General features: G+C 38.5%; 1 protein-coding gene across 5 annotated transcripts in view; it reads right to left on the bottom strand.

Moving 5' to 3' along the window:
• Window positions 1–25,688, bottom strand: part of diaph2 (diaphanous-related formin 2) — a 753,551-nt gene that overhangs the window by 262,487 nt on the left and 465,376 nt on the right. For all 5 annotated transcript variants that reach the window (XM_087992147.1, XM_087992148.1, XM_087992149.1 and 2 more), the window contains one exon: window positions 9,719–9,848. In XM_087992147.1, coding sequence (XP_087848273.1) covers window positions 9,719–9,848 — 130 coding nt within the window. The remainder of the gene's footprint in view (window positions 1–9,718; window positions 9,849–25,688) is intronic.

Here is a 25,688-nt window from a genome sequence, read left to right as displayed (position 1 = left end):
AAAAATCAGAGTTAATGCATCAGGACAAAGCTATTGGAGTTACTAGGATACATAAACAAACTGGATGGATATTGTCAAGGGTGTGGTGCTGGAGGAGCACAGCGGGTCGGGCAGCGGCCGAGGAGTGGGAGAATCGACGTTTCGGGCATAAGCCCTTCATCAGGATAGACGTTGGTCATTATTCACTCACTGATCTCTCTGCATCTCACTAGCTGTTGGGAAATCTGCATCGGCTGAAAGGTCTGCTCAGCCACATGAAGACCTGTGATGGAAACTCATGACCGTAAGTAGACACTGTCCTTAAAGTGAGAGACAGCTAGGAATGACCAACTTCTGTACTTTGACACTGAATCATCAATTGTGGGAAGTAGTGGAAAAAATGATGCAGGGCCATTGGTTTTCCTCTCTTGGTTACAAACTTTCCCAGTTATAAAATACAATAACTATGAGGCCTTTTCTTTTCAGAGCAATTCACCTTATAAGCATTGTAAATAAAATTGTTATTTATTATTCATTTTTCAGTTTGGAATTATGTTAAGGGCAATACAAAAGGTTGCAACCTAGTTTTTGCTGCTTCACATCTGGGAATGAATAGTAGAAAAGTACCAATTCTAATCTTTTTAAAAAAGTTAGCAAAATCTAATTGGTGATGATATAAAAATGAAAGAAAAGTTGTATCCTTAAATCCTGATTAAATGCAGTATGCCACTGGGAATGTACACTAGTTCTGTTACCCTGCAGCTGTACCAAATTAGATTGTTGAAATGCATTTGTTCAAATGCACTTAATGGTAAAGTCCGAGGGAGTGTTGCTGAACGAAGAGACCTTGGAGTGCAGGTTCATAGCTCCTTGAAAGTCAAGACACAGGTGGATAGGAGAGTGAAGAATGAATTTGGTATGCTTTCCTTTGTTGGTCAGAGTATTGAGTACAGGAATTGGTAGGTCATGTTGTGGCTGTACAGGACATTGATTTGGCCACTTTTGGAATATTGCGTGCAATTCTGGTCTCTTTCCATTGGAAGGATGTTGTGAAACTTGAAAGCGTTCTGAAAAGATTTACAAGGATGTTGTCAGGGTTGGAGAATTTGAGCTATAGGGCAAGGTTGAATAGGCTGGGGCTGTTTTCCCAGGAGTGTCAGAGGCTGAGGTGGTGACGTTAAAGAGGTTTATAAAATTACGAGGGGCATGGATAGGATAAATAGACAAAGTCTTCTCCCTGGGGTGGGGGAGTCCAAAACTAGAGGGCATAGGTTTAGAGTGAGAGGGGAAAGATATAAAAGAGACCTAAGGGGCAACTTTTTTTAAAAAGAAAGGTGGAGCGTGTATGGAATGAGCTGCCAGAGGAAGTGGTGGTGGCTGGTACAATTGCAACATTTAAAAGGCATCTGGATGGGTATATGAAGAGCAAGGGTTTGGAGGGATATGGGCCAGGTGCTGGCAGGTGGGACTAGGTTAGGAAGGGTATCTGGTCAGCACGGACAAGTTGGACCGAAGGGTTCACTTCCGTGCTGTACATCATTATGAGTCTAAGTCCAGAGACCCTTTGAAGGATCAGTAGACTTTAAACACTAACTATACTTTTCCCTCCACAGATGCTGCCAGACCTACCTAATATATAAGGCGGAAGTGAGGACAGCAGATGCTGGAGATCTGAGTCCAAATTAGAGTAGTGCTGGAAAAGCACAGCAGGTCAAGCAGCATCCGAGGAGCAGGAAAATCGATGTTTTGCGCAAAGGCCCTTCATCAGGAAAGGCTGTTGAAGGGCTTTTGACCTAAATATTGATTTTCCTGCTCCTCGGATGCTGCCTGACTTGCTGTGCTTTTCCAGCACCACTCTAATCTTGACTCTACCTAATACATGCATATTTACAAATAACATAACATGATAAGATTGACAAGTATGTTGCCAGGACTAGAGGGTTTAAGTGATAGGGAGAGGCTGAATAGGCTTGGGGCTGTTTCCCTGGAGCATCAGAGGCTGAGTGGGGAGCTTATGGAAGTTTATAAAATCATGAGGGTCATAGATAGGGTGAATAACTAAATTGGACCAGGTCAGATTGTGATGGCTGGTTGGCTTAGACGAACTGCACCTGAAGTGTCTGTTTACCTGCTGTATGACTCTACTACTCTCCTCTTCTCTGCATTCAACAAAGGATAACACTCTCATGCCGAAGACCCAATGTGAAGTTTCACTGTATTGCTTCCAAAACAGGTATACATTATTTATCAACTTGTTCAGTCATTTACTGACACAAATCTAAAACAGGAGACCAAAGTTGTACAAAGTGTTCCAGGTGTGGTCTCATCGAAGACCAATAAAATTGGAGCAGAACTTTCTTGCTCCTGTCTAAGCCATATGCCTTCCTAATTGCTTGCTGTACGAGCATGCCAACTTTGTAGGAGTTCCGTGAATGGGTACGCTCAAGTCCCTTTGAGAACTAACATTTATAAGTTTCACACGTCGTAAAAATTAATCTGCCTTTTCAGCCTGAAAACCAAAGTGAATAACCTCTGTCACAAAGCCGGTCCCTTTTTTGATAAAAGCTGTTCCTTTTTTCAAGGATACTGTGTCCTTGGTTTTTTTCCAGAGGAGTTACAAAACCCTCCTGGCTCCGAGATGACTAGTTTGGTACAGAGATTAAAGGGTATTGAGAGGCCAATTCATTTATATGTAAACAGATGAGACTTCAGGCCAATGTGGTCATGTTTTAGAAGTGACCTGTTTAATGAAAAGGGAGTGGTCAGCTCTCTAGCTGAGCAGTTCAGTCCAGAACGAGTTTGGGAAGTTCAGCAATGGATTGTGTGTGAACAGGCTGCAAAAACTCTCTCTCCCCTTCTGCCCTTCTAACTTCAAGCATTTGTTCCATTTTTACTGTTTTTAAGGGGGTTTGCTTATTGGGATTGTTGTGTACATTCGGAACAGCATAATTGAGTCTAGTTTGGATAGACCAAGTTCTGTAGGGGTTCTTTATTCTGTTCTTTGTGTTTTATTGTGTAATTTTGTGATTAAACTTTTTGTCTGTTTTAAAACCTGGTAGTCAACCTAGCTAACTTACTCCAGGTAATTTTCACTGTACACCTACTGAAACAAATTGTCAAGTTATGGTCTGGGCTGCCTGCTTAAGAATGTTTTGAGTGGCCTGGCCTAGTCCATAACACCTTCCACTTCCCACATTATATTCCACTTGCCACCTTGTTGACCACAACACTTGAAGTGTCTATATATATCTTTTCAGCCCCTTTGTGCCCTCCTCACTGCCTGCATATCCACTTATATAGTCAGCAGACCGAGAGAGATTGCTTTCTGTTTCTTCTTTGATTCACTATTATGAAATGTAATTAGCGGAGTCTCCAGCAACAATCTAGATGGCATCCCATTAGATACAGCTTGCCTGTTTTTTCATTTTACCCCACTCGTTGCTTCTTGTCACTTAACATATCTCCAACACCATGAACCTTTATCTTGTGTATTAATGTGCTGTGCAACAGCTTGCTTACAGCCTTGAAATTAAAAGTAACTGGATCTACCGGTTCCCCGATGTTCACTATTGAAATTGTCCAGTACATTAATACATTTGTCAATAAAAGTAGTGAACACATTTACTGCATACCCTTTATAGTCAACGTCAGAAGCAGTCAATTTATCATATAATCATAACATTTGACTTTTGAAAATTGATTTGCATTTCATAGATGCATAATGATGTAAGTGAGGTACTATGCCTAATCTGTTTTATTCTCTAGGCAATGCATGGTTATGTAAAAGCAGTGGACTTTGGACGTTGGAGATCTGAATCACCAAGTACTGGAGAAACTCAGCAGGTCTGACAGTATCCAAGGAAACAGAAACAGATCAGGCATGGTCTTATGAAAGACAATGCAGACTTAAAGAACTTAATCACCTACTCCTGCTCATACTTCTTAAGACTGTATGGCTTCACAACTTCACAGAGATCAAAGCATTTTCCACCATAACAGGTGATAGAAGTTTTTAATTATCCTAATGTGTCAAATAACAAATAACTTTTTGTTGTGCTCCAATGTAAAACAATTTTAATTCAAATGTTCTTCATTTAGGTCATAACAGAAGGGATTCTTTAAAGCTCAATTTTCAAATTACCTCATTTTTAAATCCTCTGGAAGAACTCACAAATCACAAATTATGTCAGTGGTTCTTTGTATAGGTTAAAATAAAGCTTGTCCCTGATTTTCAAGTAATTCCATGTGGACGAACAGCTCCTCCAATGATAAAATATATCGACTTATGACAAAAACCACATCCACCTTTCTAATGGCTCCTTGAAATGTTAATTGTAAAACTTCATGAGTTTTAATGTTTGTTCATCATGCAATATATGACCAGGGTGTGAAGAAAAGCTACAAGATTCACACTGATCACTTAGCATTGATCTCAGAAATACAAATTAAAATTCCATAACACGAATTATCTATCTCTGCAAAAGTGTTTTATATTTTATATTTCCTTAGGGATGAGTTGTTCAATGATTTCAATGACCTAGGGAGAGGAACAAATAACTCTGAATTTTAATAAGGATGTTTGAGGGAATGCGCTTCCGTTATTGCAAATGTCTCTATAAAAGCTGAAGATAACATTACTCTACAACAACTTAATGAACACTTTAGCTCTATTGTCTTAATATACAGTTATATGAATTTACTTTTCACCTTTTAGAAGGCAAAACAAAATCCCATCAAGTATTTAAATCATGTCATAGAATTTCTAACAGAAAAATGCAAAACAAGATTATAATTTGTTAAAATAAAAAAAACCTTGTTGCACACATTTCCATAATGAAAACTAAGGCTGAATCTCATAATGAAAAGTTGGTTTATTTACATAATGAGAAAATTACTACTGTAATACACTAACTCTTGTGATTGAGGATGTGATTTTTCATTATTTTCATTGAAGTTTCTGGTCTTAAGATCCCATATGGTGATGCTGTTAGTACAATTGCACTGTGTGAGCTACAATAAATTACATATTAAACAAGTTCGATTGCAACATATAACAGCTTAATGGCATTTTTGAGGTGAATGAGTGATTGCCAAGCAGTAGTAAATGATGTTGCAATGTCAGTAAGTAATGAATGATTTGATGCCATCTTGAGTATTCCAAAAGGAGTGCATATCTGCATGCTAATTCAGTGAAACTGATCTTTTGGAATACTAAACATCTTCAACCCAGCCAACATTTCCGAACTCTGTGTTGCCCCAAAATCACCTCAATTACCGGTTTCTTCCAGAAGTGCAGACCACCAATATATAATAAATGCAAATGAGAAATGCTGGAAATATGCAACAGGTCAGGTTGCATCTGTGGAGAGGACTTCAAACTAAAATGTTCACATCGTCTTTCTTTCCACTGATGCGGTTTAATGTATTGAGCAAACCCAACATACTTTTATCATTCCAAATTTGCCGTTTTACACCATATTTTGAAGAGGTCAGGGATCTTGTGGTATAGTAATTAACATCCTTGGTAGGACTTTATGAACAAGAAAGGTGCATTAATAATGTATTCAAACAGACTGACTATTAAACTGCAGATCCTTCCAAAATATATCCAACAATATGCAGCGAGAGCCAAAAAGATTCCTTGTCGATAATTAATGGAAACAAAGGAAAGCCTCAATCTGATGCCACACACACCTGGAAACGTTGGTGTGGAGTAGGGCAGTGAAGAAGATGATTGACTCAGCCAGAAAGGCCAATGTAGATCAGTTTGATGCAAGGGATCAGTTCCTGAGCCAGGTGGACTGGATTTTAGACTTTCATGCCCTAATTGTGACAGAGGTCCTGGTGCTGCAAGCCTAACTCACCTTTGGCAGAGAACTGAGGGACAAAAAAAACAACACACATGGTGGTTGTACTTCAAGATCTAATATGTCACTCCAGCTTATTTTTTTCCCTGCCACAGATGCACTCAACCTTCAACTTAGTTTCAATACTGCTCCTCAGGTATGATGTTAATTTACTAGATTAGATCAGGGTGTATTCATACAATTGTACAGAATATGCAGCAACACAATCAAGACCATCTATCTTTGCATTTATTGTTCACTTAGTGTCCACTCTCATCTAACTCTAACAATCAAACCAAATATTTCTGTCTCCCTCATATACTTATTCATGTTTTCATCAAATGCATCTCAACCATCCATCTCAGCCACTAATGATAATAATGAATTTCAGGTTCTCACTACTCTGAGTAAAGACCTTTCCCCTGAATTCCCGACTGAATTTGACATTGGTAACAATCTTATATTGATGGCCTCGAGCTTTATTCTCCCACACAACAGAAAAATGTGTGCTTTGCGCTCTTCTGGCACTGTACCCCATAATTAAATATAAAAAATACATACTGTTACCATTGCTATTTCTTTGGATGGTTTTAAAATTAGTTTGTGCAAAAAGCACATCTGAAACACTGCATGATTTCTACTCAATCATGTCCAAATTGGACAAACGACCTGAATCTGGGATGGCAGGTTCGGTGAAGATCAAGGTTGAGTTCACCAGCTGAAAAAAAATTCTCCTCCATCTTCTTTAATATTTGCAATTCTTCAAAGTTTTGTGTCATGTCTATCTGTGAGAGAAAATATAAACTCACTTTGAACAACGTCATGTGCTTATTCAATGAAAGTAGAATTGAATTATGGTCTGGGATTGGATAATCGCCTGATTCATGGAAAGTTGAAACCATTGCAAATGCTGCAGGTTCCACAAACATGGAGGAAGTTTCAAGTTTGTTTGAACTTATTACCCACAGTTGTTCCTTCATTCCTGACTTCACTATGTTTTCTGACTCTTCTGCTTTGACAAAGAGACCAAAAAGTGTACATGAACTAAATGACAAAAATAGGCTGCACACCACATCAAACAACAGATGTTGGCAAGTTGCACAAAAGCCTACTTCAACCTTTAGAAAAGCAACCACTTAATTCTGGATGCCAGACCAGTTGCCTTCACTGCAGTTCTTGTGCAGAAAGATAAGACAGGCAACTCATCAATCATTCCAATGCCAAGAAAATCACAAATATCTGTTGAGCAACATTTTTCAGAAAGTGCTTTTCATTACATGCCATATATATGCTTCCACATCTATCTATATGAAAGTGAGTTTGGAGAGAAAACCAATCTCAGAGCTCCACACATAAACCAAACTAGTTACATGAATAAGTAATCGGACACACAATCTATAAGGAGGCCAGTTTCATTTCGAGTATTAGCTAGGCAAACTTGATCCAAAAGGCTACCTTTAGTGACATTTGTTGCTGACAGTTTGAACTATTAGCTATGAATAAAAGGTTGCCGAAACAATATCTTAAATATATCAGCACTCATATTAGAGCATAACATTAATCATTGCCAAGTAACCACAATGCAGAGTTTTCACGATCCTCTCAATATGTTTGAATTATCTCCAGGACAATGAATTGAAGTTAGCACTAATTTTCCAGGTTTAGACACTAGTGAACATCTGCTTAATTTCATTGGCAACTACACAAATTTCTAGTTAGAGAAACAGTTAGTATTTATCCCAAAGTTCAGTTGGAATTTTTTTTGTTGACTTGCTCATTGAGAAGAAACAATGGAGCAATGAGTTCAGTAAATTTGTTAATTGTCAGGGCTTCACACTCAGAGAAACGATATCCCTCAATAATCAATAGTCAATGAAGATTTATGTGCCCAGCTAAAGCAGACAGCAAGTCATGGAATCAAAAACTGTTATTTTCTTCACAATAAGTGTACTATTCTGCAGTTATCTACTGGTGAGCATCTATATTCAACTATCTGCATCTTGCTGAGCTACTCAGAGTCATACAGCATGGATATAGACCCTTCAGTCCAATTTGTCCATGCCGGCCAGTACTCTAAACAAAACTAGTCCCAGTTGTCTGGTTTTGGTCGGTATCCCTCTAAACCTTCCCTATTCATGTACTTGTCCAAATGTCTTTTGAATGTTCTAACTGTACCCACCTCCACCACTTCCTCTGGCAGCTCATTCCAAATATGCACCACCTGCATGAAACAGTTGACCCCCAGCTCCCTTTTAAAATTTTCTCCTCTGATCTTAAACCTATGCCTCGAGTTTTGAACTCGAGGGAAAATCTGAGGGAAAATACCTTATCTATGTCTCCCATGATTTTATAAACCCATATAAAGGTCACTCCTCAGCCTCCTATGCTCCACTGAAAAAAAGTCCCAGCCTATTCAGTCTCTCTTGTTCATAGACAATGGCAACTAGGCTATATGCAGTACTCCAAGAGCGGCACCACCAATGTCCTATACAGACACAGCATGTTGTCCCAATTCCTATATTCAATGTTCTGACTGATGAAAGCAAGTGTATTAAACAACTTCTTCACCATCTTGTCTAACAGTGACGCCACTTTAAAGGAACTATGTACTTGCAGCATTAGGCTTCTGTGGTCAACAACATTCCCTAGGGTGTTACCATTAACTGTGCAAGTCCTGGCTTGGTTTGTCTTACCAAAATGCGACACCTCACATTTATCTAAATTAAACTCCATCTGGCACTCTTTGGCCCATTGGCCCAGTTGATCAAGATTACATTGTACTCTTAAGATAACCTTCTTGACTGTCCACTATACTATCAATTTTGGTGTCATCCACCAACTTTCTAACCACGCTTCTATATTCTTATTCACATTGTATATATAAATGGCAAATAACAGTGGTCTCAGCACAGATCACTGCTGGTCGCAGGCTTCTAGTCCAAACTCCAGAGCTAATGACCAACTTGCATGTAAACATGATCAAAAGCAGAACAATTTCATTAGTAAATACAGAAGGAAACTTGAAATTGAGATTGACATAGCTAGCCAGCTGTTAATGTGCTTCTAAAACATGATGGCTACACCAGAAAGCAAATAATTCCCCATAACAGCCAGACATTTGTTGTGATTAACACAACATGAGCAATAACATCTGTTAAACATGTTTTACAAATCACCCAAAGCATCTTCAAAGCATTGAAAACCAAGAGCAAGCATTGAGTTTGATTTTGACATCAAAATCTCAGTGGAAGATCTGAGTAAAATGAGACTACCTCTGATGCCAACCAATAATCCTCACTTGAGAGATAAAATGCCCACCATACTAAAATGATTACGTGCCAAAGTAAACTATTTTCAGTTGGAGAAGAAAGCTTTCATCGCATAGCACATGACTACTGGTACATCGTTAAATTAATATATAAGTTAGAATATGTAGTAGTTAGAATAAGTTAAATGTTTTTGAAAATAAACCACAGAAAACATTAAATCTTCATTTGTTAAAAGAGAAAGGTAAATTGAAAATTCCATTATGCATTTTGTCCACTTAAGGGAGTCCAGATGGAGAATAAACGAACCTATGTTTTAATATGCTGTTTCGATTCTGAATGTTCCTTGCTAAATCTTAACACATCTTTCCAACAACTTCACAATATCTAAGTTAACTCGTGACAAGGTAAGTTGTCCATTTTTAGTTGAAGCAGATTCACTGCCTCAGGAGTTAATCTATATATACCTGTACTGAGGAAAACAAATTTCTAGAAACTTAGACAGGGAGTTAAATGGGTAGTGAATAGGAATAATAGCCATGAAATTAAAAAATTAAAGTATTTTGGCGAAACAAAAATACTAATCCCACTCTCTTGATTACACATCATATTTGGTCATTGGCATACCTTTGCTTGCACTTTCTATGTGGTTAATTTCATCTGTGAATTTCAAGATTTCGGGATACTTCTCTTCGGTAATCTCTGCTAAAAAGTGCATCAATGTTGCCTTCTGGTCGACTGACTTGGTATCTTTTAGCTGCAAAAGAAAACATCAAGATGTTTAGAAAGCAATGCAGATTTTATTGTTTTAACATTTATGCATTTTATTAACCTTTGGTTGCAATTACTTTTGTTTCCATTTTATTTTATTCCATCACTTTCAATAGTGCTGGCAGGCAATCTGTTCCTTAGCCATGCCAATGCAACTGTTCACCAATTCTGTGGAACATCATGAAGTGACTTGTTCTCTGATTTAATCTCATGCAAAAAAAACAGAGTTTGCTCTGTACCAACTTCAAAAGGTGCAATTGTCTCGATGCTGTCCACACACTAGAACCTATATATATCTTGAGAGCTTACAAACCCATGCCTTAAAACATTGGAGTACCCTTGTATTGCTCCAACCAATGTCAAATAGTGTCCAATTTACAGTCAATTGTGACATTATAACAAAACAGCTCCTAAATGCTTTAATCTTACAAAGAAGCACACCCAGTGTTCCAACTGATAATGAAAGAAACGTTCTTCATTTTTATTCTTATTTTCTGCCTTTTCCATAAAGTTTGAAGTATACATCTAAATTCATCTTTAAGTGGCAATATTTCATCAATAAGCTTGCACAATAAGACAAGGTGAAATAATTGAGCAATATTATCCCAGTTTAAACCAAGGCAGAATAAAGTACCCTGGGAATCTCAGATATGAATACAACACACTGTTAAATTCCTTGTCGATCAAAAGAGCTCTGCCAGGAACATTCATTTTTAAAAATAATATACAGACACATTCTCTTCATTTAAGCAGCAGCATATTTTCAAAATATTGTTCCAAAGTAGAATAATGCATTGAGTTAGCTCATCATTAAATCCTGCATCCACTTCTATAGAATATATGTGTTTAATGACTTATGCTGATGTGTTAACCACACCCATACTGGAGAAGCAACAATTAATTTGTCAGAACTATTTTGATTGAGGATATTATAAGCTCTCATTATTACAGTGGTTCTTCCCTTCCATTATTTGCAGCTGTACTTCTAAAATGCATTGATCATTATTGTTATTCTTCTTCTTGCCCTGGATGATTATTTTGATGACTTTTTCTCTTGCATTTTATACCACACTTACCTTTCAGTGGATTTCTTCATTTACAAAGTCGCAACGTCATTGACAAATTATTTCACTTCCTTTTAACTCCCACTCTTTGTCTGACTGAATCTTAGCTTCAGCCACAGGTCCTTTTTCTAACTTATTTGTGTTTCCTCACTGAATCTCTCAATCCCATTTGTCTCTCAGAGTCAAAACACGATCAGAATTCAATCCACACTGGGGTTTAGTCTGGCAAGATACTTGCTTCAGTAGCATACTCTGCCAGCTATATTTACAGGCGGATTATGTCTGTATTAATGAAAAATAATTTTAAAAAACTGGAATGGCTACGTTTCCAATAAAAACATATGTAATATCAGCTAAATAACTATCTCCAGCTAATTAGTTGTGCACCTTAACATCTGTGTTTTGATTAACTATCAATACTCAGTTTTAAGCTTCTGCATCGATAACTGTCTGTATTAATAAATTTTAATACATGCTTAGCCATAGAAAATGAACTGAACTTCTACAGTGGAGTGCCTATCGGAAGGATGTTGTGAAACTTGAATGGGTTCAGAAATGATTTACAAGGATGTTGTCAGGGTTGGAGGATTCGGGAGAGGAATAATAGGCTAGAACTGTTCTCCTTGGAGTGTCAGAGGCTGAGGGGTGACCTTATAGAGGTTTATAAAATCATGAGGGGCATAGACAAAGTCTTCTCCCTGGGTTTGGGGAGTCCAGAATTAGATGGCATAGGTTTGGGTGAGAGGGGAAAGATATAAAAGAGACCTACAGGGCAACATTTCATGCAGAGGGTGGTGCTTGTGTGTGGAATGGGCTGTCAGAGGAAGTAGTGGAGGCTAGTACAATTGCAACATTTAATAGGCATCTGAATGGGTATATGAACAGGAAGGGTTTGGAGGGATATGGGCTGGGTGCTGGCAGGTGGGACTAGAGTGGGTTGGGGATACCTGGTTGGCATGGACGAGTTGGACCAATTGGTCTGTTTCCGTGCTGTACATTTCTATGACTCTAAGTCAAAATAAATGAATGAAAAGAATTGATAAAAAGACCACATTTGGTTTACGAACTTAACTTCTGCCAAAATTCTGTCCAATGGTAATGTAGTATCTCAGTGTGCTGGTGCAGTGGTAATGCCACTGAATTTTTAATCCAAAGTCGAGGGACTAAAGTTCAAACTCCACCATGGCAGGTGGTGGAATTTAAGTTGAATTAACATTTTGAAAAACAAAGATTTGAGAGCTAATTTTAGTCATGGGAGTTGTAAAAAATCTGTTTCACTAAGGTCCTTTCGGGTTGAAAATCTACCATCAGTCGCTCAATAATAGCAAATTTGAAAAATTGCGAAAGAGAAAGATTCCTTGCAAATGACTGCAAGACAAAAGAACATAGACTGGGACTGCCATAGTGTTAAAGGTTTAGATGGAGAGGAATTTGTTAAGTGCATACAAGACAATTTTCTGATTCAGTATTTGGATGTATCTACTAGAGAAGGTGCAAAACTTGACCTACTCTTGTGAAAGAATACAGAGCAGGTGACTGAGGTGTCAGTGAGGGAGCACTTTGGGGCCAGCGACCATAATTCGATTAGTTTTAAAATAGTAATGGAAAAGGATAGGCCAAATCTAAAAGTTAAAGTTCTAAATTGGAGAAAGTCCAATTTTGACGGTACTAGGCAAGACCTTTCGAAAGCTGATTGGAGGCAGATGATCACAGGTAAAGGGACGGCTGGAAAATGGGAAGCCTTCAGAAATGAGATAACGAGAATTCAGAAAAAGTACATTCCTGTCAGGGTGAAAGGAAAAGCTGGTAGGTATAGGGAATGCTGGATGACGAAAGAAATTGAGAGTTTGGTTAAGAAAAAGAAGGAAGCATATGTAAGGTATAGACAGGATAGATCGAATGAATCCTTGAAGAGTATAAAGGAAGTAGGAGTATACTTAAGAGGGAAACCAGGAGGGCTAAAATGGTACATGAGATAGCATTGGCAAATAAAATTAAGGAGAATCCAAAGGGTTTTTACAAATATATTAAGGACAAAAGGGTAATTAGGGAGAGAATAGGGCCCCTTAAAGATCAGCAAGGTGGCCTGTGTGTAGAGCTGCAGAAAATGGGGGAGATAGTAAATGAGTATTTTGCATCAGAATTTACTGTGGAAAAGGATATGGAAGATATAGACTGTAGGGAAATAGATGGTGACATCTTGCAAAATTTCCAGATTACAGAGGAGGAAGGGCAGGATGTCTTGAAACGGGTAAAGGTGGATAAATCCCAGGACCTGATCAGGTGTACCCGAGAACTCTGTGGGAAGCTATGGAAGTGATTGCTGGGCCTCTTGCTGAGATATTTGTATCACCGATAGTCACAGGTGAGGTGCCGGAAGACTGGAGGTTGGCAAACGTGGTGCCACTGTTTAAGAAGGGTGGTAAGGACAAGCCAGGGAACTATAGACCAGTAAACCTGACCTCGGTGGTGGGCAAGTTGTTGGAGGGAATCCTGAGGGACAGGATGTACACGTATTTAGAAAGGCAAGGACTGATTCAGGATAGTCAACATGGCTTTGTACGTGGGAAATCATGTCTCACAAACTTGATTGAGTTTTTTTGAAAAAGTAATAAAGAGGATTGAAGAGGGCAGAGCAGTAGATGTGATCTATATGGGCTTCAGTAAGGCGTTCGACAAGGTTCCCCATGGGAGACTGATTAGCAAGGTTGGATCTCACGGAATACAGGGAGAATTAGCCATTTGGAAACAGAACTGGCTCAAAGGTAGAAGACAGAGGGTGGTGGTGGAGGGTTGTTTTTCAGACTGCAGGCCTGTGGCCAGTGGAGTACCACAAGGATCGGTGCTGGGTCCTCTACTTTGTCATTTACATAAATGATTTGGATGCGAGTATAAGAGGTACAGTTAGTAAGTTTGCAGGTGACACCAAAATTGGAGGTGTAGTGGACAGCGAAGAGGGTTACCTCAGATTACAACAGGATCTTGACCAGACGGGCCAATGGGTTGAGAAGTGGCAGATGGAGTTTAATTCCGATAAATGCCAGGTGGTGCATTTTGGGAAAGCAAATCCTAGCAGGACTTATACACTTAATGGTAAGGTCCTAGGGAGTGTTGCTAAACAAAGAGACCTTGGAGTGCAGGTTCAGAGCTCTTTGAAAGTGGAGTCGCAGGTAGATAGGATAGTGAAGGCAGCGTTTGGTATGCTTTCCTTTATTGGTCAGAGTATTGAGTACAGGAGTTGGGAGGTCATGTTGCGGCTGTACAGGACAATGGTTAGGCCACTGTTGGAATATTGCATGCAATTCTGGTCTGCTTCCTATCGGAAAGATGTTGTGAAACTTGAAAGGGTTCAGAAAAGATTTACAAGGATGTTGCCAGGTTTGGAGGATTTGAACTACAGGGAGAGGCTGAACAGGCTAGGGCTGTTTTCCCTGGAGCGTTGGAAATGGAGGGGTGACCTTATAGAGGTTTACAAAATTATGAGGAGCATGGATAGGATAAATAGACAAAGTCTTATCCCTGGGGTCGGGGAATCCAGAACTGGAGGGCATAGGTATAGAGTGAGAGGGGAAAGATATAAAAGTGACCTAGTGGGCAACGTTTTCACGCAGAGGGTGGTATGTGTTTGGAATGAGCTGCCAGAGGATGTGGTGGAGGCTGGTATAATTGCAACATTTAAAAGGCATTTGGATGGGTATATGAACTGGAAGGGTTTGGAGGGATATGGGCTGGGTACTGGCAGGTGGGAGTAGATTGGGTTGGGATATCTGGTCAGCATGGACGGGTTGCACCGAAGGGCCTGTTTCCATGCTGTACATCTGTATGACTCTATAAACACCTGATTTCAAACGATCACCGCATTTTATACTATAAGAAAAGCATATGCTGATTTGTTGGCAAGTTAACTCACTTATCAGTACTTTTTTCTCCTCTAATCTAAAAGTAGTGATTATTTGAAGTTTGCCAACTTTGCTTTTGTCATAGTGTTTGCAAGATGAAAACTTCAGCAACAAATTTCCCTTTTAAGCAACCACTATGCCCCCCTGTCACGTGACTTACAACAATATGGTTGACTCTCAGACATTCTCATTTGTAATTAGGGATGGACAAGAATTATTAGCTTTGCCAGTGATGTCCACATTCAATGAACAAATTAAATAAATCAACTATAAAATAATCAAATTTGTATCACTAACTAATAGTGATGGCAACACAGTTCAAGCTTCATACTGAATCACTTTTTGGCTGATTTACATTTCGGTTCACTTCAATTCATTTCTCCAATGAAACTGATTATTAGAAGGGCTTATGCCCGAAACGTCAATTCTCCTGTTCCTTGGATGCTGCCTGACCTGCTGCGCTTTTCCAGCAACACATTATCAGCTCTGTCTATGCTGAAAGGCAACATCTACTATAGATTAGGGGGGAATCAGTTTAGCTCAGTTGGCTGGATCACTGATTACAGAGCAGTGTGACACCAACAGCATGGGTTCAATTTCCATCACTGGTTTGAGGTTATCATGAAGGACTCTCCTTCTTAACCTCTCCCCTAGCCTGAGGTCTGGTGACCCTCAGGTTAAGTCACGACCAGTCGCTTCTCACTCGAATGAGAGAGCAGCCCCTATTGCCTGGTAAGACTATGGTGATACAACAACTATAAATTAGGTATTTGGCCATGCCTTTTGGAATCATGCGAATGTTTCAGAACATTATGGATCAAAACACCATGGTCCACATCATGAAAATGCAGCCATGTAATCTGGAGTAAATTTTTTCATAATTCTTTGGATTACTATTGTACCTTTGTCACTGACAGCGAGAAGAAGAAATGTTTTCACTTCTAATAATCTGTTTGTCTATAATCACGACACCTCAGAAACTAGGTGAATTTAAAATAAAAACTTGGTATCCATATTGGGTGCGGCCCAAGTTAGCACTGCTCAATTTTTGGCAAAAATATGTTTTTTTTCATATTGCAACATTTTAAAGGACCTATTAAGACTGGGAGATGAGGTAAACTGACTTTTTGTGAAGAATGTTGTGGGCTGTTTTACTAACAATGTTGTTGTTTGTTGTATTGTGCATTTTCTCATTTGGTGTGATGGATTTTTTTTGGAGCTGCTAAAGGTCATCAAATTCTTCAGAACAGATTTTTGTATATTGATTTGTATGAAGCTCCTTCAGTCAGGTAAAAGCTCTTAGTAAAATTAGTTTTATCCTCCCAGTTTTATACTTAGAAAGCATCAAACAAACAGGCAAAAGCCTCAAGCAAGAACTGTCTAAGTGTAAAACAAAGATAAAAAAATCACACACCAGGTTATAGTCCAACAGGTTTAATTGGAAGCACTAGAGTTCGGAGTACTGCTCCTTCATCAGGTGGTTGACAACCATCTGATGAAGGAGCAGCGCTCCGAAATCTAGTGCTTCCAATTAAATCTGTTGGACTATAACCTGGTGTTGTGCGATTTTTAACTTTGTACACCCCAGTCCAACACCGGCATCTACAAATAAAAGAGTTTGGATTAACACAGCATGGCAGAGATGTGCATTATAGTCAATACACTCTTCAATTTTGTCGCTATTACTTTCACCTACGAATAATAGGTTTTCAATTCAGTTATTTGGTATTATTGCTGTCGAGTTAAACACTCTTGCAAAATATTTTCATATGTAACCATATCGAATGTCTCTGAAATTTCAAATAAACATCAGGATGACTTTTATCGATTTATCCTTTTGCTACAAAGTGTTGCAAATTGAGATTGTTGCTGAACAACTGGGTCAAAGTGGCTGAAAGTCCCAGAGGATTTATCATTCATTAAATGAAGGATAGTAAATCTGGTGTCACCAGCTCACCTTCACTCCTACTATTCAAAACAATCTTGCCATGTGAAGATCAGCAGGAATTTGTAAAAGATATGCATAAGATAATCCTCTTACACTATTTGCAGTGTCTTATGAAGTGCAGTATTATCTCTACTTCTATAACCATGTTATTTATTTCAAGATATTTATAGTTTTAAATAAACTTCAAAATTGCTTAATTAATTTTATGAATTTTGGTCTTCAGCACTGCTTTTTTTTTGTTTAAAAATCCAATTTTTTGGTTATTTTTAAGCACCTTACTCAGCTGAGTTTTATTTTCTCATTTGGGATGTGGCTCCTCAAGCCTGGACATTTTGCATTACATACATTCTTCCTCCACCTTTCAGAAAGAAAAACTTTGCTGCAAACTTTTCATCACAGACTCACTGAAACTACCAGAGACTATATGCTTGATCTCCAAACTCTGCTTCCTACTTCACACATTGCTCTTGTAGCTGGAAGCATTCGCGTGAAAATTCTCAGGCATTTTGTGTACATCAACTTTTGTTTTCTGAAGAACAAGAAGTTTATCAACCTTTGCTGCATTTGGCGATCATGAATGTATCTCTCACACTGTGCCAATCCTCATTCAGACCGCGTACCCATGATCAATATAAACTATGTTAATAATATATGGTTTCCACCCATTACATACTTTGCACACATCCATATGTACTTGATACTTAATATCATCAATTGGAACATTATTGAATCAATTCCCATTTCATTACAATATGAACAGTTGGGTAGCTCAACAGATTCATGCGACATTAATTGATCTGTTATTGTAAGGGAGATAAAAATAGCGGGAAAACTATTACTCAGTTACCAACTATTATCTAGTTATTTCAAGTTCTGAGAAAGAACTTTATTTTTACTGATAATGTAAAATAAGTTGTATCAACAGTCAGAAATCAAGTTTAATTGCTAACATATCACTATTTGTGCAGAGCAGACCATGATGAATACTGTATAATTATTCAACAGTCTATTATTAGGAGATAAATGTCACATATGAAGAACATTGTTGACCCTGAACTGAAGTTCCTTTTGGATTTTAGGATAAGGCCACACAATTCTCCTACCTGACTTGTTTAAGGACATCAACACACAGTTCTCTCCCACCATCATCCCATCCTGAGACAAACAAATTGCAGACTTAATAGAGTCCTTTCATTCTACGTTATAGAGTTGATTTGTTTAAGTACTATGTTTCAACTACTAATTACAATTTCTCTAGATTCACTAAGTTCACTGGACAGGATGGATACATCTGTTTGGAGTAGGCACAATGAAAGGTTTTGAGGAAGAGTCACCAGACCAGAAGTGTTAACTCTGATTTCTCTTCACAGATGCTGTCAGACCTGCTGACCTTTTAAAACAACTTCTGGTTTTGTTTATAATAAAGGGTCCCTCGAGACTATTCTAGTTAGCTAGCCTGTGCGTAGATGCTTAAAAATATCACTTGAAGTTGAAGAACACAATAGACAAGTTTCTTCCCTTGTGCGCTATGCCACCCTATTTGTGAATTCGATATAAATTATCACTCAGTGTACATGAAAGGGGTTGCCCAGTTTAGCAAGCGTACCATTACCTGGAGCAAGTTGTTATTACATCATCTGAATATCTGTTATGTATGGGTCAGTGAAGCGACTATTTTCTAAGTTACATTCACACAACTAGCATAACTGGGGAAAAATAAAATGTGGAGACGGGTCTGAATAGAAAACATCTCAAAAAATTCCACTTCAATTCTTCTCTTAGTCAGTGAAGTAAACCTACAAGAAGATGCAATTTTTCTATTTGGAAAGTTTAGATGACTACTTCTTATCCAAGTGATGATGGCAATATCTGAAATGTGTTTTTACATATTTGCACAGAAGAAATCTCTGCTTCAGGTTTGAAAACATGGAGAAGTGCATTAAAGACACAAAATGTGAAGTAACTTTTAAATTAGAATCAGCAAGAAGAATGGAATAACAGCTGGGGTGGCACAGTGGCTCAGTGGTTAGCACCGCTGCCTCACAGCACCAGGGTCCCAGGTTTGATTCCAGCCTCGGGTGACTGCCTGTGTGGACTTTGCACATTCTCCCCGTGTCGACGTGGATTTCCTCCAGATGCGCCGGTTTCCTCCCACAGTCCCACAGGTCATGTGAATTGGCCATTCTAAATTGCCCGTAGTGTTAGGTGCATTAGTCAGGGGAAATGGGTCTGGGTGGGTTACTCTTCGGAGGGTTGGTGTGGACTTGTTGGGCCGAAGGGCCTGTTTCCACACTGTTGTAAATCTAATGTAATCAATACATAACTAAAAATGATGCCCAAAATGAGAATAAAAATGATTTTTAAAAAATATGGTGTATTACCTTGAATTGGGGATTATTATTTTATTTCAAAGTTCTGAAACCACCAGACTATTTTTGAGAAAGAACTGTGAAAAGGTCATTTTGGAAACTTTTATTAAGTCGTGTCACTTGATAACAAGCTGTCTCAGAACGCATAATTTTATTCTAAGTTAAATCACTGTTTATCTGCTAAAGAATTACAGCTTAATGTTTTGAAAAGTCAATATTTATATCTGCAAAATGTAATAAACAGAATGAAATGGTTTTGCATATTGGGAGGCTTATTAACAACACGACACCTCAATCTTTGGTCAGTCAGAATTTATTGGGTATTATCCATAGAAATCTTGTTTTCAATCAAGCAACCCACACTCTTTCCACCCACTGTTTTAAGGCCTGTCGTTAAGATAGATGGCAAAAAAAATTGCATGAATTCTGCTATTGATAAGATCACCTTCAACAAATACAAACAGTACAAGAAGGATTTATAAGTGATCTATAAATAAATGTTTATCAATCGACTCTAGGAATCAATTAACTTATTCACAATTACAACAGTTAATTATTTAATAATTCATTTAATTACAGCTCAGTTACTCCACTTTCCTCCTGGCCTGGCAGTAGTTTATTTTGGAACACAATTTCAGTCACATTGCCATATCATCTAGTTTCCTGCATGGAGTATCAATGGATGGCATCGTGGCCAAGTCCATGTTTGCATATGCTATGTTTCATGCATAATGAGGAGTAGAAAATCTTATTGAATCTTTTTCTTGTTCCTGGTGCAGGCAGAAATGGTTTGTGTTTAGTGCCCATTGTTGCTTCTATCCAAGATTACTGGTTGGGTTTCTATAACAATCAACTATGATTTGATTGTCACTAGAGTCATACAGCAGAGAAACTGTCACTTCGGCCAACTCATCCATGTCAACCAGGTTTCCTAACTGAACCAGTCCCATTTGCCTGCATTTGGCAACCTTTTTTGTCTGTGTATCTACCTACAACACTCTTCCAAAGATTCACAACTCTTAGAATGAAAGAATTTCTCCCCCTCTCCATCCCACATGACCAACCCATATCCTAAGAGTATAGGCCTAATTTAACACAGTCTCGCAGGATAATTTTCTCATTCGAGAGGTCAATCTAGAGAACTTTCACTCTATTGCTTCCAATGCAAGTGTATCCTTCCTTAAATATGGAGTCCAAAACTGTAAACAATATTTTAGATGTGATCTTACCAAAGCCCTGTACACTGTAGCAGAGTTCTGTATTCTTATATTCCAATCCCTTGCCATAAAGGACGTCATGCTATTTACCTTCCAAATGGTTCACTCTATCTGTAAAAATGCTTTCTGCTTACCTTGTAGAAACTCACCAAAATCTTGCTGAACTGTCGATATCCACAATTTTAAAAAATAATCAGTTTTCCTATTCTTACAAAGAGAATAACTTCACACTTCCTCATATTATACCCAGCAGTTATCTCAACCCACTCACTTCGCCTGTCTCTATCTTTTTTGCAACTTCCCTGTACCTTGCCCCATAGCTTAACTTGCCACTTAGTATTGTACCATTAGCAAACTTAAATTTTAAAGAATATGTTTTAATTTTGAGAAACCGATTGAAAGATCACTGTAAGAGTTGGGTTTCAAAACCTTTGGTGCAGCAAATTACATATATCATTGATTACCACTGTTCAGTAGGTAGGATATACTTCAAACTACAGAAAACAAGTAACCTTTCATCTTTAAATTAGCTATAACACCCCAAATTATAATTCACTGTCCCCTAAGTAGACACTTTATTATTCTGGAACCAGTTCAAAGCTACTTTCCACTCCCAAAGGTCTGCATCCTTTTTCCTTTCCCAGATAAGCAACGTCAACTCCCAGAATTGACTTTTACCAAGTCAGTTACACTGGAAATTCCTCCCTCTAGTCAAAGCTCAGCAGTCTTTCAGCTTCATCTAAATTCATATGAACTTCTTCAATCTGAGTTTAGCATACTATGAACAACAGAATCTGTATTGTCACTGCATCACATGCAGGACCAGATGTCCTTCTGCCGTGAGATCCTTGCTGAGTGATATACTTTTCACAGATAGTGATAACTGCAAAACCTGGAACTCACTTTGTTGCTTATGTGATCACACCTATTTTCCTCTGGAACCACACAAAAGCAGTCCACCCAAGTTAGACAGCAGTGGAGAGGTTTTCGAGTAGATTGTTGTTGTCAACCATGTTAAAGGTTCAAGAAAGGATGAGAAAGATTATGAAACAACATTTCTTTGTGGCAGAGTGACATTGGATGCAATTTGTGACTTGGATAAGAATTAGAGTTCTGAGAAAGATGGGATATGATGTGGGAGGCAATGAGACTTGTAGTGCTTGGAGAAGTTGGAGATTAGATTAAATTGAAGAGTTCATAGAATTGTAGAATCCCTACAGTGCAGAAAGTGGCCATTTGGCCCATTGAGTCTACACCAACTCTCTGAAGAGCATACTACCTATACCCAAATCCCCCCATATGGGGTTTTACCATTGCTTAACCCAACTAACCTACACATCACTGAACCAATCCACTTAACCTGCGTATATTTGGACAGTGGGTGGAAACCCATGTAAGCATGGGGAAAATGTACAAACTCTACCCAGACAGTTGTTCAAGGCTAGAATCGAACCCAGGCCCCTCACATTATGAAGCAGCGTTGCTAACCACTGTGCCACCCTTAGCTGAGTTGAGGATTGCTTTTTGAGGAGAAAGCTGATGTCAGCAGACACAAAGGAGAAAGGGGAAAAACATCTGTAAAGAGCAAACTGCTCACAGCATTAGCTAACCATTGGGGTCAGGAGGGCATGTTTATTGATCTGCAATTTAGTGAGACTGGATTAAGAGAAGAATTGGTGGATCACTTGGACAAGACATACAAAGGAGAAGAAAGTTGTGTAGTCAGGGAAATCCAGAAGGAAACCGACAAGAAAGGGGAATTACTGCTGTGTTCTGACATGAACAACAAATCCTGTTATTAAACACCTCACAGTTACATTACAATTATGTGGGGAGTTCATTCAGAGGAAATTGAAGACAGTGTTATCTGGCACTGTACATTAACCTTTTAATGATGATAAGTGTGAAGACCAAACACAACCTATTAAAATACAAAAATGCTGCAATTATACTGGTTATTTGTGAAAGAAAGCCTGCTGTATAATTACTTTTGTCAGCCCTGGCTCAGTGGCTGTAATCAGGTCTGAGTTAGAAGCTTGTGCATTCAAGCTGTGCTGTTGGATGTTGGGTCTACAATCGAGGCTGATTCTTCAAATGCACAGGGAGAGCAGACTGCATCATCAGAGGCGCTATCTTCTCGATGAAAGGTTACACCAATGCAATGTCTGTCCCCTGAACTGCATACAAAAAGATTCCCTGTTGGTGTTTGTCCTCCAACAATCACTTCAAAAGCCCAATAACTGGTCATTAATTGTGCTGCTTTTGTGGGAGCATGCTGTGTGCAAATAAACTACTGCATTTGCACACAAAGCAATGTCGACATTGCAAAATTAAGTTATTGGTGAAAAGCTTTCAGACCTTTGGGATATCACAGAGCTGCAGATCTTTTCTTCCCCTTTAGTATACTAAGTTAATTAAATTAAGAGCTCCATTTCTGTATCAATGCAGTATTCCACTGTCCTTCTGGCTAGACTCCAGACCAGCTGTCAAATTCAGCTTGTTCATTGACATTCCTGTATTTATCTTAATTTGCAGTCATATTGTTTCATCAACCTGATGTCAGAATTTGTGTGAATTTTCTGCTTCTGTGAAACTTATTGGGTGTTTTGTTTTCCAATATGCATAATATAATCTCAAGTTGTTGTTGTTGGCTATGGCTCCCAAGCTAACGTGCTGTGATTCCAGTCAGGTCAGATTCAAACTGATGTTCACTAGTTTGAATTAGTTGAATTAGGGGATTAGCTGCCTCTGCACAGAAGACATTTCAAGTGCAACTTGGCACACAGAAGCCTTAAGATAGTGTGGAGCTCTGGATAATAAAATGCTGGCGTATAATTTTAACAAGTTGATAACCATTTAGATAATATAATGATATGGGAAGAAAAACCTGCTGAAGATGTTAAAGTGTACCCAGATCACAATTCCATCTACCCTCACAACACCCCAAGACTCTCTCAAGAGCTATCTTTTGACTTTTGGAGGTTACTTATAGGTTTTCAGGGACTCCTTTCTCATTCAAGTGACTCATTTATTAAGCAATCCTGATAAGTTGTATGATTAGTTCTCTAATTGTGTTGACAAATGGGGAAATAGGTTATTTGGACTTAGAGAATCAGAAATAAGCTTTATCAATATTCTCAGTTATTAATAACACTCCATTAAACCTACAGCCTTAACATAGAAAGACAAACATGAATTTCTTATACAACCCATTGTTTAAAGTGGTACAACATAAGTTAACAGCAATTTTTTAAAAATGACTGACAGACACAAAAGATCATCAACCTAAAGATACTTTCCATCAGTTGCTGAGGTCATATCGAATATTTTGATCACATATGCAGGAAACTGGTAGACAGCAACCAGATGCTTTTTATTGTATCTCAAAGCTATGCATAAATTTAAGTTTACCAAGTAACTAAATGTTCTTTATGGTGCATCCACTACATTTTTCCCCAATATCATAGCTTCTGAACATTTGCAGCCTTAAGCAACAAATTCAACATTAATTTGCGGCAAATTCATTACCTTAGGTGATTGAGTTTTCCTGCTTTCTAGTAAGTTGAAAATTCCTTTGTTAACTAGCTTAAAGATTTGCTCAGGGCAAGTTCGTTTAATTAATTTCATTGAGCATTTCAATCAAGTAGCAAGGAAGGTGTTGAGGGTAATGTGGTTAATGTAGTGTATATGATATTGAAAAGACATTTGACATCAGGCAAAAGAATCAGTTCACCAGCAATGTTTAAACCTATGGAGAAAAAGGTCAATAGTGAGCTTTCCTGGGGTAGGGATTAGGACCACTGGTTTTCTCACTGTTTTTAAAGACTTAGGTAAGGGTGCTCAGGGCACAATTTCAATATCTGCTTAAGGTACAAAATTTAGAAAGATTGCGAAATACGAAGTGGTTAGTGAGAGACCTGAAAAGGGCATGGAAAGGTGAGTAGATTGAGCAGAAATTTAATACAAAGAAACGTGAGGGGAGACATTTTAGTAGGGAAAAGCAAGGGTAACATAAAACAAATGAGGAAATTATTTTAAAGAGGGTGTAGGAACAGTGACATATGCTGAATGTTCACAGCTAATTACATATGGTAGCATAGGTTCAGAAAGCAGTTGCATGCCAAAGAAAAGCATTGACATTGTGTTGGACCTTTATAAAATATTGGTTCAGCCACATTTGATGCGATGTGTAAAATTCCAGGGTCCAGAATTAAGGAATGTTAAGGCATTGGAGAGGTTGCAGAAAAGACAGATCCAACCGATTCCAGGGAGGGGATACTTCAGTTTTGAGGAAAGAATAAGAGAACTGTCTCAGTTTCTTTTTGAGAAGAGAAGGATTCAGAGTGCTCAATAGAGATCAGATGAATCCTGTGAGTGTTCAATTTTGAATTCAAATCCATGAAGTCTCACAGCATCAGGTCAAACATGGACAAGGAAACCTACGATTGATTATCACCTACCAACATCATCACCCTTCAAAACACCAGTAAATGAACCAGTACTACTCCATGTTGAATATCAAGTGGAAGACACACTGAGGGTGGAAAGGCAACAAAATGCATTATGGGTGGGAGGCTTCAAAGTCCATCACTAGGCGTGGATTGGTTGAACAAGTTGGCTAAAGAACATGGCTGCTAGTCTGATCTGCAACATGAAAACATAAAAGATAATATCTTACTTGATCTCATTCTCACCAATTTATCTATCACAGGTACACCTGTCCATGATAATTTTGGGAGGAATAACCACTGTAAAGTTCTTAAGGTGACAATGTTTTGTCTTCACATCAATGATAATCCTCTATTGTGACCCTACCATGGATAGATTCTGAACAGAGTCAGCAACTCACAATTTTGCAACCATGATGTGCCGTAGACCATTATTAACAGCAGACTTGTACAATCTGCAACCTCGTGGCCTGGCATATCCCAGACCCAACTACAACCATCAAACCTAGGATATCAACCTTGGTTCAATGAAGCACGCAGGAGGACAGGCCAGGTGCAGTAACAGACATACCTAAAAGTGAGCTTTCAACCTGATCATGTTATAACACAGGACTACTTGCATGCCAAAAAGCGAAAGCAACTTGCGATAGACAGAAATGAGCAATCCCACATTCACAGATCAGGTCAAAACTTTGTAGTTGTCACATCTAATCAAAAATGGAGGTGGACAATTAAACAACTAATACAAGGCAGCTCTACAAATATCCACATTCCAAACAATGGTGCAGTCAAACAGGTCAGTAGAAAAGTCAAAAAGTGTGGCGCTGGAAAAGCACAGCGGGTTAGGCAGCATCTGAGGAGCAGAAGAATTGATGTTTCGG

This window comes from Chiloscyllium plagiosum, unplaced genomic scaffold (genome assembly GCF_037043375.1).
Source record: "Chiloscyllium plagiosum isolate Xiang-an unplaced genomic scaffold, Cpla_swu_hap1 HiC_scaffold_11, whole genome shotgun sequence".
In the NCBI taxonomy this organism is placed as follows: domain Eukaryota; kingdom Metazoa; phylum Chordata; class Chondrichthyes; order Orectolobiformes; family Hemiscylliidae; genus Chiloscyllium; species Chiloscyllium plagiosum.
Note: the sequence above shows the minus strand (reverse complement) of the source record. Positions and strands in the feature narration are given on the sequence as shown.